At 44.2% G+C, this 13,200-nt stretch overlaps 1 protein-coding gene across 1 annotated transcript; it reads left to right on the top strand.

Annotated features, from left to right (window-relative positions):
* Window positions 1-1,770: 1,770 nt before the first annotated feature.
* On the top strand, window positions 1,771-5,833 carry LOC135116461 (phenoloxidase-activating factor 2-like). Its single transcript, XM_064033943.1, has 5 exons — window positions 1,771-1,957; window positions 4,205-4,482; window positions 4,592-4,806; window positions 4,916-5,098; window positions 5,237-5,833. The coding sequence occupies exons 1-5, from the start codon at window positions 1,945-1,947 to the stop codon at window positions 5,706-5,708; spliced, it is 1,161 nt and encodes a 386-aa protein (XP_063890013.1). The 5' UTR covers window positions 1,771-1,944; the 3' UTR covers window positions 5,709-5,833.
* The last annotated feature ends 7,367 nt before the right edge of the window (window positions 5,834-13,200 follow it).

The raw sequence follows: 13,200 nt of genomic DNA, 5'->3' as shown, positions 1-13,200 counted from the left end.
GAGACGGCACCACACACAAACACACACACACACAAACACACATACATACACACTTTTAATAATGATTATAATAATATTACTACACTATTACTACTGTTATTACTACTTCTACGCTCCCTCACACAAGGAAAACCCCGAAAATTGAGGGAAATATTAAAGAAGAGACACTGAGAGGGAAGAAGGGAAGTTTTTGGCCTGGGTTGTGATGTTTTCATGGTGGGAGCTTTGAACGGGGATGTAACCTATACTTTATCTAAGCCTTATTTAAGACATCTTGGGTGTTACTTATATATTTTCGAAGTTAATTCTGGCTTTCCTTCACGTCTGAGTCTGGAAACACCCGGAAGTTTAGCTAAATATTGATGTACAGGCAGGGAAGGAGGCAGGGAAAATGTTCGTCTCGGCCCTTTTATTTGCGTTACGCAATTTATTTTGAAAATCGCGAAAAGAAAGAAGACCCTCAGACTGGAATGCACTACATTATTTGACTTGCCATATACTTTAATTGAAATATAAAATTATTTCCGGGCTCATTAATATTAAAGAAAATCCAGAAAACTATCTGTAACTTTTATGAACGACTCCACAAAAATCATAATATCGAGAAAGAAAACACAGCCAGACTAGATTCTGTTATATACTCTAATTACACACACAAAAAAAAAACTTTCCAGAAAATAAAGAAAAAAAAAAAATTTCTCGTCGTATAAAGAAAATATTTTTTCAAATAAAGTAACAGACTTATTTTAAACTAAAATACGAATAGCTAGACTAGATTTTATTGAATATTGTTACCATTGATGTGGTGTGGGTGGTGATGATACTGCACTTCTACTGACTGGAAGACTGGAGGTGACAATGTGCGCGGCGCCGATCATAAACAAGTCACAAAGCAGTATAATTGGCGTTAACAAATGTTTGACTGCCACTTGGTAAAACTTTTCCTAATTACCAATAACTGAGACATCTTTGGTCTACAGCCACATCCAATCTCTGAATGGGAAGAAATTACAAAATGTATTCTTTCTCACCCATAACTTTCTTGTAGATGCTTATAAAGACTTCACGCAATGTTTCTGGTGCTGAAAATTCTTTCTATTTACAGTGAAATAGCTGAAGCAGTTGATATTGGTAAGCTAGATGAACTACAATGTTGTTTAAATGAACTACGGTAAGCTAAATGAACTACAATGCTGTCTAAATGAACTACGGTAAGCTAAATGATTGTGTGTGTGTGGGGTCAAAGTTTTGTTGAGTTATATTGATTTTTTTTATATTAGGCTAATACGTAATGTGCCTGGTGCCTTAAATCTCTCTCTCTCTCTCTCTCTCTCTCTCTCTCTCTCTCTCTCTCTCTCTCTCTCTCTCTCTCTCTCTCTCTCTCTCTCTCTCTCTCTCTCTCTCTCTCTGTCTCTCTCTCTTGCATTACAGCTTCGCTTCGCCTTCCGAGGCGCTTTATTATTATTATTATTATTATTATTATTAGTGGTAGTAGTAGTAGTAGTAGTATTACCACCACTAATCATAAAGACGGAAAAAAAATTAGACGGAAAAAATTGAAATAAACACGATTATTCTTTATAAATCATTCTCGAAGACCACTTTCCTCCTATCATTCTCTCTCTCTCTCTCTCTCTCTCTCTCTCTCTCTCTACCCTAGACAAGATGTGTTCACTTGCTCGGGATTCGTTCAAGGAAAAGATAAGACGAAGGCGTCATCTCTCTCTCTCTCTCTCTCTCTCTCTCTCTCTCTCTACCCAAGACAAGGAGTTACGTTGTTCACTTGCTCGGGATTCGTTCAAGCAGAAGATACAAGACGAAGGCAGCGGGTCACAGGGCCACAGTCACTCGGCCTGTGTTCACTCAACCTCCCACCGGCTTGAGGCACCCTAACGTATTCACGTGTTTAATGGAGTTGTAGGAGAGACACAGAGAGAGACAGCCATGATTGTCCAACGTAAGTACTGAATGGTATTTTTGGGGAGTTTGTCTTGTGTAGTAGTTCTTTTGTAATCATTTTTTGTCTGCGTCTGCATCTGTCCTTGTCTGTCATTGGGTAAAGCAGGAGAGTAATGATTATGCAACGTATGTATAGAGTAGAGTGGTAGTGATATTTTGGAGTGTTCTCGTGTGTAGTGGTGCTTCTGTCTGTTTCTATCTAAGGTTAAAGGTTGCAAGTTAAATCCTGGATAATTATTTTGTGGAGGAAAAGTAGAAGGATAAACAGCCATTATTATGATTAAATATGCACTGGTATTTTGTGGGTGTCATTTGTAGTGGTTCCTGAGTGTGTCTGTCTGTTTATCATTAAAGGTATTTTTCTTTTGCGGGGTAGGAGAGAGGTACGGTCTTGATTCTGCAATGTTATTAAAGAGTGGTACTGGTCATGAGTAGTGGTATTTCTGTCTCTGCCTTCTGTTCGTTGGTTAAAGGTTGAAAGTTCAATTCTAGGTCACGTTAGTTTTCCGGTGGAAGTAGCCTCTCTCTCTCTCTCTCTCTCTCTCTCTCTCTCTCTCTCTCTCTCTCTCTCTCTCTCTCTCTCTAATTTTTTGTTTCAGTTATCTTATTGGTCTAAATTTTCGCTTTCCTTGGACATGACGGAATTCCACGCACGCGCACGCACGCTCGCACGCGCATACACGAACACACGCAAGCACACACACACACACACACACACACACACACACACACGCGCGCGCGCGCGCGCAGACACACGCACAAGAGCGCGCGCGCGCGCAGACACACAAGAGCGCGCGCGCGCAGACAAACGCACAAGAGCGCGCCCGCGCGCGCGCGCAGACACACGCATAAGAGCGCGCCCGCGCGCGCGCAGACACACGCACAAGAGCGCGCGCGCGCGCAGACACACGCACAAGAGCACACGAAGATCATTAATGATCTTCTAAACCAAACTTCTTGTCCTATCCACTCCTACGCTGATGATAACACCCTGCACTTTTCCACGTCTTTTCATAGACTTCCAACCCTTCAGGAGGTAAACATTTCGTGCAGGGAAGCCACAGAACGATTTCTGATTGGGGCAGAGAAAACTTGGTATTGTCACACACACACACACACACACACACACACGTGCGCGGGCGCGCACACACACACACACAGACACGTGCGCAGGCGCACACACATACACACACACACGTGCGCGGGCGCACACACATACACACACACGTGCGCGGGCGCGCACACATACACACACACACGTGCGCGGGCGCGCACACATACACACGCAGCCTCACATACACGCACTCGAGCCTCGAGCGCCCGCGCGCGCGCGCACACACACACACACACACACACACACACACACACACACACACACACACACACACACACTACTATTATTATTATTATTATTATTATTATTATTATTTTGTTGACCACAACAAAATCATAAAATTACAACTTGACATATATAATATACATTAAGCAATGACGCAGTCGGTGCATTATACTCGTAAAATAGCAGAGACTAAAACTAAAACTAAAAATAAGATTTAAAAGAATTCATGAATACAATAATGCAATGTTTCTATACATTTCGGTAAAAGAATAAAGATACAATATTATAGAAGAACACGCACACACAAGCACACGCACACACACAAGCACACACACACACACAAGCACACACACACACACACACAAGCACACATACACACACACACACATACACACAAGCACACACACACACACACACACACACACACACACACACACACACACGCGGACGCACACGCACGCGCAGCGCAGGCGCGCGCACACGCGTACACACGCACGCGCGCACACACGCACGCGCACACGCAAACGCACGCACACACACACACACACACACACACACACACACACACACACACACACACACACACACACACACACACGTAAAAAAAAATGAAAGCAATGTAATGAATGGAAAAAAAAGTTTATTTTCTATTCACATGATAATTCATTCACGGAAATAGTTAAACTCGTCCCTTTCGTTTCCTTCGCCATCACTCTAACGCTTTAAACGAATACATTATGTAAGAGTGAGTAACCGCACGCTACCTTGTTGCAGATGGACGCCAGCAAGTCTGGTTGGTTATTTTCATTTTTACTTTTGTTCCAGCGTTATTCCGCTTGCCTCCCGCCGCCTCCCGCTGCCTCCCGATGTCCCACTCGTGTCTGACTAATGTGCATGTTCTCGCAGGAAGGAGGAACCTTGCGGCTCTTCTGCTCCTGGCGCTGTGTGTGTGCGCTTCAACTAAAGACTGGTCGTGGCGCCCCTTGCATCACGGCTACCTGATCGACCCTCGCCCTCGCAGCGCTGCCATTCTGTCCAATAACAGACTGGCTGAAGATGAAGACACCGCCAACACCACCACCACCACCACCATCACCGCGACCGCGACCCCAGAGACTGAGTCCCAGATTAGGAGAGACCAGCTAGTCACCACCACCAACACCACCGCCGTCTTGGCAGAGGGGGTAAGTCACCTTCACCTCAGTTCATTATTTAGTGTCAGTTGTGCAGTTCTTTTGCCACTTGCTAAGGTGAGGCGTCGAGTGTTGTACTGACGGTATGGTGTGTCCCTAGCGTGCCCTCAGGTACCGGCGCCGCGTCATCACCTGCGGCTACGGGATGTCTTTTTCCAGGCATCCACGGATCATGACACCGGACATCATTCTTGGCACCGCATACTTCGGGGAATTCCCGTGGCATGCCGCCGTGCTTAAGGGTAACAAGTACGAGTGTGGTGCCGTGCTGGTGGACGCCCGCCACGTGCTGACCGCCGCCCACTGCGTGGCTGGGTAAGGCCGCTCTCTGCACTGTTCTCTTTACCTTCAGGGAGTACCTCGTCAAAACATCCTCAAACACTCTGAAGGGACGCGGACTCAGCACAATCTTCCTTCCCCTCAGGTCCAACACCCGCGCCATCTGGATCCGTCTGGGTGAATGGGACGTGTCCTCCTCCAATGAGTTATACAGGCACGTGGACATGCGCGTGCGAAAGATCATGGTGCACCGTCGTTACTACAGCGGGAACAACATGGTCGACCTGGCCGTCATCAGGCTAAAGAGATACATCAACTTTGACGCCAAGTGAGTAACAGTGAGAGTAGTGTTGAGGGAGCAGCTGTAGTCGCGGGACAATGGCAGCAGTGTTCGCTTGGCAAAGTTATGCAATAGTTGGTAATTCCTGAGTGGTATAACCCAGCATTTGTTCCTCCCCGCCAACAGCCCGCACATCAGGCCCATATGCCTGCCGCCCCACCGCGCTAACTTCGTGGGCCATCGCTGCGTGGTCACAGGCTGGGGCATAAACCCCTTAGAGGACCACAACATGTTGCAGAGAATCCTACGCAAGGTGGAGGTGCCTGTGGTGGACCGCGCCACGTGCGAAGCCGCGCTGTCCTACAAGCTTCCGAAACGCACCTTCAGGCTGTTCCCAAGTGAGCTGTGTGCCGGGGGCGAGAAGTGGCGCGACGCCTGCAGTGGGGACAGCGGCGGCCCCCTGGTGTGTAAGGACCACGATGGTGCCTTCCAGCTGGCCGGTATCGTGTCCTCGGGTTTCAACTGGGGTGTCAAGTGCGGGCATGTGGGCATGCCGGGACTGTACGTGAACGTGGCTCGCTACACCCACTGGATCCACTACATCACCAGTGCACAAGAACTCCTCTTCCCCCCTCCACACCCAGGCGTGCCCTGGTGACACTATAAGCATACATTATGCAGCTTTCTTGTGTGTTACGCGTCCTGTGAAGCTTGACTGGCTGTCTGCAATATGCATTTTTGTCGTCCTTTACGGTTTGATTTAATACAGCGTTATGTCAGCACTGACTACCTGTTATTGCTCCTGTCCCCGTGTTACGTGCGTTTCTTCCCTTGTACCGTTAGCAGCGTGTAGAGTTAACTGCGGCAAGCGATCATGGCTACATGCCTGTTTCTGGAAAGCGTGGTTTAATGTTTACGTGGTCGTTCTGGAAGGCAACATGAGAAATGAATCCCGTTTATCTCGGCGAGCACATGCCAGCTTTCGGGAACGCCACGGAGGGCCGCGGCCAGGCGAGCGTTGAGGCATCACAAGAACAACATACCGTGCGCTTTCCTGCAGCGGCTGGCGGAATGAGGCGTGCTTGTGGCGCAAAGATTTTACGTCCATGTGAGGTATTGGCGCACATCGAACTGAGACGCCTGATCAGACGAGAGGTAACACTTAGAGCACCTTGTCATTGCTTAGGTCAAGGTTAAGGCAATACAGAGGGAGGGGGGGAGATTGCAAGTGGAGATAAAATGAAGAACAGGTGGGTGAGGAAGGGAATTGTAGTAGAATGAAGAACAGGTGGGTGAGGAACGGAATTGTAGTGTGAGAGAGAGAGTCGCTGGGGCTTGACCCAGGTGCTGAGTGATGTGTATTTGTTAGTGTCTGAGGGTGAGTACTCGCTCCAGGTTCTTGGAAGGGAGAAAAGTTGAAGTTCTGCCGCGCCCCCGCGCCAGGTCAGCTCCCGCGTCGGCAGTCGCAGCACCCACGCCGAGCACCAGCGCGAGCGCCCCCGCCCACCCCACAACAGGCATGAACCCCTGACCACCTCACCCCTTGGGCAGGGCGCCTAGCCGTATTTATTGATTTTTAAACTGTACATCTGGCTTATATATATATATATATATATATATATATATATATATATATATATATATATATATATATATATATATATATATATATATATATATATATATATATATATATGGGTTTACATCTTGTAAGAATGGTTACATAGCAGTTACATAAGTTATATTGGAATGTACAGTGAAATATAATTATTTTTTTTTTTACAAAAGGGTGTTATATGGCATGATGCAGGTCCCCTTATTCCTTTCTTTATTTATTATTTAATTTAATCATGAAAAGCAGAGCTTCCTCATTCTGGGATGAGTGCATGTAGTGTTTTGGATTGAAGGGGATTGGAAGGGATTGTAGTTGTCTTGGATTGAAGGGGATTCCTGTTGAGGAAGTTAGAGCAATGTTAGTGGCGATGAGACTGAGTGTAATTTAAACCAGATGACCATAGTGGCAGCCAGTTCCTCCGCAAGGACTCGATTCCTGTTACATCTCTGTCATTGCGAGTAGTATATCTATACTAAGCAGGCAATACCATACGGGACAGCCGAGACACGACACACACACACACACACACACACACACACACACACACACGTAGCAGCAGTAGTAGTAGTGATAGTAGTTGCAGTAATAGTAGTAGTCTGTCTCAATACCAGGCCGGCAATCCCAGAAATGGCACCCCCCCCACACACACACACACACACACACACACACACACACACACACACACACACACACATAGTAGTGGCAGTAGTAGTACTAGCAGTAGTAGCAGTGGTCGTAGTAGTAATAGTAGTAGTCTATCTTTTACCAGGCTGGCAATCCCAGAAATGGCACCACACACACACACACATAGATAGATAGATAGTTTATTGACCAAAGCTTACAATGTTTTATACATAGCGTATACCAAAATGCGCACAAAGTTATTTGTTTACAAATATTCTTTATCAAACAGTAATAGTCCACACAATAATAATATATGAAAGAACACAGACAAAATATATACGCAAGTTATCCAAATAAGAAGGCAAATGATGAATTGGCCTACCACATTATCTATACAATACAAAATCTCATGGATTAATTTACATGTTTGATCAAAAGTTAAAGTTTTATCAAAAAGTTCTTCCATTTTGTTATTATAATGGGTTCTAAATGGCTCTGTTAAAGGACACACCTCAACTACGCCTTTCTGTTTGTATAAGACCACACCTACACAGACGTTCCTCGATGGGAAGCCGACCACGCTTTCTCCTGTTCCATCTACCGGTCTCTGCTGCTAAACTGTGACCACACACACGGAACCTTGTGAACGATATTCGATGACTCTCATTAATCGAGTGTCTTGTTCTGTATATCTCGTGCACTTGACAGGTAGGATTTATTTCTTTATAAACAAGACACCTTGAAGCGGCTGAGTCCGTTATCATGGTGTGCACATTATTTATTAGAGCAGATTTGCTGAGAACTCTGTTCTGAATGAACTCGTCCACAATTTTCCCCGTGTGTGTCTTTGCGTTAATAGCAACTCTGATGGCAAGTGATAACGGGTCGTCATGCATACCTGATCTCTCTACCCACATTCTATGAAAAAAAAACTTATGTTGGGTCCATTTAATAAATTCCTGTGGCGTAGGATATCCTACCTCTGCGTAGTACACAAGGTTAGACGTTGACCTTCTTACTCCTAACAATTGCTTTAAGGCCCAGTTATATAACTTAATGACAGGTTTCACATCAGCACCAACCCATGACTCACAACCGTACGTTAAGGACGAGATCAAGGTTGCATCGAACACTTTTCTTTTAACAATAAATGGGATATCATTATTCTTATTTACGAAAGATACATATTTAAAAACATGACACAACTTGTTTTTTGAGTGCAGTTGGACAGCTGAGGACACGGAACCATCACTAGTAAAGGGTGAGCCCAAATACACCTAACTAGAACACTGCTCTATAATTAAGCCCCTCACCTGGATCGGATCCGTGTTCCCCTCTTCACCATTTATTACAAAAAATTTAGTTTTACTGCTGTTCATTATCATACCGTGTTCTTGACAGTACTGACATGCAATTTCTAGTTTCCTTATCATACTGTCCCTATTTGTTGAGAGCAACACCGTATCATCCATCATAACTAGGATGTGTAACCACTGTAGAAATCCTTCTGGTTGACATTTCTCTTTTCATCACCGCTATCAGTTCATTAACAAACAATACAAATAGGAGACATGAGGTAGGGGAACCTTGCCTAACACCTAATGTAGCAGTCATAACTGCAGCACCCACAACACTGTCACTCTATACATTGCTATTATTGCTGCCAGCACCACCATACCACAACCCAGCTTCTTTAACACTGCGAACAATTGTTGTCTAGGCAATAGATCGTAAGCTTTAGAAAAATCAATGAATGTTACAAAAGCTTAAGTTTCTTCCTCTTAGCAGTATTGGTAAGCAGGTGTAGAGTAACGATGTGTTCAAGACAACCACGGCTTTTTTGTGCATCCGACTGTTCTCTGAAAGGTTTGAACGATCTTTCTAGCCGATCACATAACACCATATCGTACAGTTTCGCTAAACAGTTTATTACACTGATTCCTCTATAATTATTTGGGTCTCGTCTATTTCCCTTCTTAAAAATGGTAAACATTTTTTGCCCTCGTCCATGCACTAGGATACGAACCAGAAAAGAACACGTTGTTAAATAATGTTGTAATTGCAAGTATCCACTGTGCTGGGAGTAGGGTTAACACCTGGGGAGAGCCCGTCTGGCCCGCACGCTTTGTCAGGCTTTATTTTCTTTACTTGTTGATGCACCTGTGCGGGTGAGATGGGCTCATCCAGTACGGGGATAGTGACATATGTTGTTACATCATCTACATTATCATTGTTTACATCCTCTCGGTTCAGCACAGACTCAAAGTGACATTTAAAATCATCATCACTGGGGCACAAATTGTCATCAATTCTATCAGTGTTAAAGTCGCCTTTCCAATCAATAGCTCTCCATACTGCTGCATCATCAGACTCATTCAGCAGTCTTTCCCACTTACCAAGATTGCAACTACCTGTCATTGCTGCTTTGTCACCATTGTCTAAATTGTCCTCCACCCACGAAAACAGTACATCACTAATACATTTCTCAAAGGCGTCAACATCAGTATCATCTCCATCAGGCACCCTTTGCATAATGTCTTCCACAAATCTTTAATTTTTGATTCTGTGAAATTTTAGAGACTTCTTTAATAAACAATTCTTGCTAGCATTGCCATGAAGGGTTGCGTGATCTTCCAGCGACACAGCCCTCGTCCCGAGACTCTCCAAATCTACACCTGTACAAGTTACCGTTACTGTAATGGGGGCATGATCGGAAGGGAGATCACCTCGCCTTAACATGGTAAAATCGCTTAAATAGTCAACCAGAGATGGAGACGCTACACGTGTGTCTACCTCTGAGATCCAAATGTCACGTTTCCTAAATGTTTTGTCACCAGGAAAATGTCTGTCACCACACATGAGGTTATTAATGACAAGCAATTTGTTATCGATGCATACAGTAGACAACATCTCAGCATTGTCATTAGGACTGTTTACATCATCGTGGATCACTGGGTATGACATGTTATTCACATCAGGTATCTCTGTTAATGACAATAATTGCCTCACACTGTTCCCAAATCTCGCATTCATATCACCAACTATGAAATATCCTTTATTCATGTACCTAGAATTTACTTTCACTTGAATAGAGGCAAATAAGCCATGGGAGTAATACGGAGAGTCACAAGGAGGATTGTAACGAAAACACAAATAGTACACCCTCAACATTGCGAAACTGCATCCAAACTTGATCTTCCGTGCTTGTGTCAACATCATATACTGAAGTAGATAACCAGTTCTTAATACATACAACTGTTCCACCTCGCTCTGCAGAACCAACTACTTTACTCTTATACGTCACATAACCTGGGAAAGACACTGGCATAACTGTTTTAACTTCATTAATACAGAGTATGTCGTAATCATGTAACATCTGTTGTACATTTGCCTTTTCTAACTTTGTGCGCACTCAACCTGTGTTCCACGACATTATCCTTATCTTTCTTGTATGCTGTAGTGATGTTAAAACACACACACACACAGTAGTGGCAGTAGTAGTACTAGCAGTAGTAGTAGTGGTAGTAGTAGTAATAGTAGTAGTCTATCTCTGTACCAGGCTGGCAATTCCAGAAATGGCACCACACACACACACACACACACACACACACACACACACACATCCATCATTCACACTCATAGTAATAATTATAATGATACTACTACACTATTACTACTGCTACTACAACTATATGTACACTCTCTCACACACGGAAAATCCTGGAAATTATGGGAAATATATATTCGTGTTCTCAGGGTGGGGGCTCTGAACTGCTCTACAAGCTTCACTTTATGTAAGGCTTATTTGAGACACTTTTGGGGTTATTTATATATTTTCCAGGTTTATTTTGGCTCTCCTTTACGTCTGAATCTGGAAACACCCGGACGTTTTGCCAAATATTGATGTACAGGCAGGGAGGCAGGCAGGGAAAATGTTCGGCTCGGCCCTTATATTTGCGTTACGCAATTAATTTTGAAAATCGCGAGAAAAAAAGATGCCCAGACTGGAAATGCACTACAATTTCTCACTTGCTGTATACTTTAACTAACACCGTGAATATAAAATTATTTCCATGCTCAGTAATATTAAAGAAATATCCAGAAAACTATGTGTAACTTTACGAACGGCACCACACACACACACACACACACAAAAAAAAAAAACATAATCGAGAAAAAAACAGCCAGATTAGATTATGTCACATATTCTGAATAAAAAAAAGAAAAAAAACTTTCCAGATTTATAAAGAAAACAAATTCCTCGTTGTTTAAAGAACATATTTTCCAAATAAAGTAACGGACTTGTTTCAAATTTGAAAGTACTGTTGTGGCGATGAAGTTGGGATTTGGCAGCGCTGTAGTGCTGCTGGATGGTAGTGATGTTGGAGACCGTCTGTTGGTTACAATGTTAGCCAATCACCTGCCGGAAGCAACCATCGCCGGAGAGGCAGAGTGCGACCGTCCCTCGCCTACACAACACCTGTGCTGACAAGCTAAGAAGATGCTTGCAATACGCTCCCCTTGTGCTACGCTATAACACGTCGCCCGCTGCTGCCACTGAGTGACTCTGCGCTCCGAGGAATCCTCACAGCGCAGAGCGCTGTGAGGATTCCTCGGAGCCCTGGGAGCCTGAGACAGTGGCCACCGGGAGCTGAGGTGTGTGCTCGACACATGCGTTGTCTGTGACGTCGCCGACTGCAACTGGAGACTGTGGCGCTGCCTGCGAGTTGTGACGCTTTTGTGTGCTGTACCGCTGCACTGTGAAGCGAGATACGTTATCCGGCGATAATAGACATTTTGCTAAGTGAGGAGGCCATGCGGTGCGTGCCGTGCTTGTTGTGTGACGTGTTGGTGTACCTTGTGCCTTGTAGTGCTGTTGTGCTGTAGATAAAGACAGGAGTGCCAGCAAGACGGTGTCTTGCTACCCTTCCCCCTCTAAGTAGTCTGTAGAGTCCAGACAGGGAACGTGCAGGCCTGCCTCGTCCCCATTAGCCAAACGAACCCGACAACCACGGCAGTTGTGGATCCCTGTTGTGTGTGCTGACCGCCCCTTGTCTGCTACTGTGGTGAGTGAGTACTTGAAGCCGCCTGAAGGCTGAGGGGGCGGAGCCAGAAAAATACGAATAGGTAGACTAGATTTTATTGAATATTATTATTTGGTATATGTTTCTTATATCTCTTGTTTTAAATTAAACGTCAAAGCAATCTTAATCGTACTAATAAGAAAAAATAAATAAATAAAATTAATTTATTTTTTTCGAAATATACCCGGCTAAACTAGATTTTATTATAAAATATACTTTTTTTTTTCTAATAATATAAAATAATATTATTTCTAATAATAAATCAAATATCAAAACAATGCCAACCTCATTAATAAAAAATGAAAAAATAATGCTATGGGGCCAAAATGTTTTTTTTCCCAACTCTCCTCCGTAACTTCTCTTCCTCTTCCCTCCCCCTCACACTCCTCTTCTCCCCTCCACTTCCTCCTCCTCTTCTTCCTTCACACCATAGTCCATGAAAAATATCTGGAAGCATAAGGGAAACTTTGGAAGTTACGCTAAGTATTGACGGGGAAAGAAGGGGAAATTTTTACCTTGGCAGCGACGGGACGAGGGAGGCTTTGGTTGGGTTCAGCGGTGTGTGTGGGGCGCCAGGGGTTTTACTGCCTCATTTTTTTATTTCTTATTTATTTATTTATTTATTTATTTATTTATTTTGTGTGTGTGTGTGTGTGTGTGTATGTGTGTGTGGTTCTTTGCTTTAGTACAGTGGTGTGCGGTGGTGTGGTGGTGTTGGCACTGCATTCCCACTCGCTTCACTACCCTTTGTGTGTGTGTGTGTGTGTGTGTGTGTGTGTGTGTGTGTGTGTGACAATGTATTTCATTGCTTTGGCACCGTAGTGTGT

The sequence above is a fragment of the Scylla paramamosain genome, chromosome 31 (genome assembly GCF_035594125.1).
Source record: "Scylla paramamosain isolate STU-SP2022 chromosome 31, ASM3559412v1, whole genome shotgun sequence".
Taxonomy (NCBI): domain Eukaryota; kingdom Metazoa; phylum Arthropoda; class Malacostraca; order Decapoda; family Portunidae; genus Scylla; species Scylla paramamosain.
Note: the sequence above shows the minus strand (reverse complement) of the source record. Positions and strands in the feature narration are given on the sequence as shown.

Bases quoted from the DNA above. Each gene is read 5' to 3' on its own strand.
- LOC135116461 (XM_064033943.1), top strand. The intron at 4,483-4,591 runs GTAAGTCACCTT...GTGTGTCCCTAG, and splicing joins CCGCCGTCTTGGCAGAGGGG to CGTGCCCTCAGGTACCGGCG. The intron at 5,099-5,236 runs GTGAGTAACAGT...CCCCGCCAACAG, and splicing joins TACATCAACTTTGACGCCAA to CCCGCACATCAGGCCCATAT.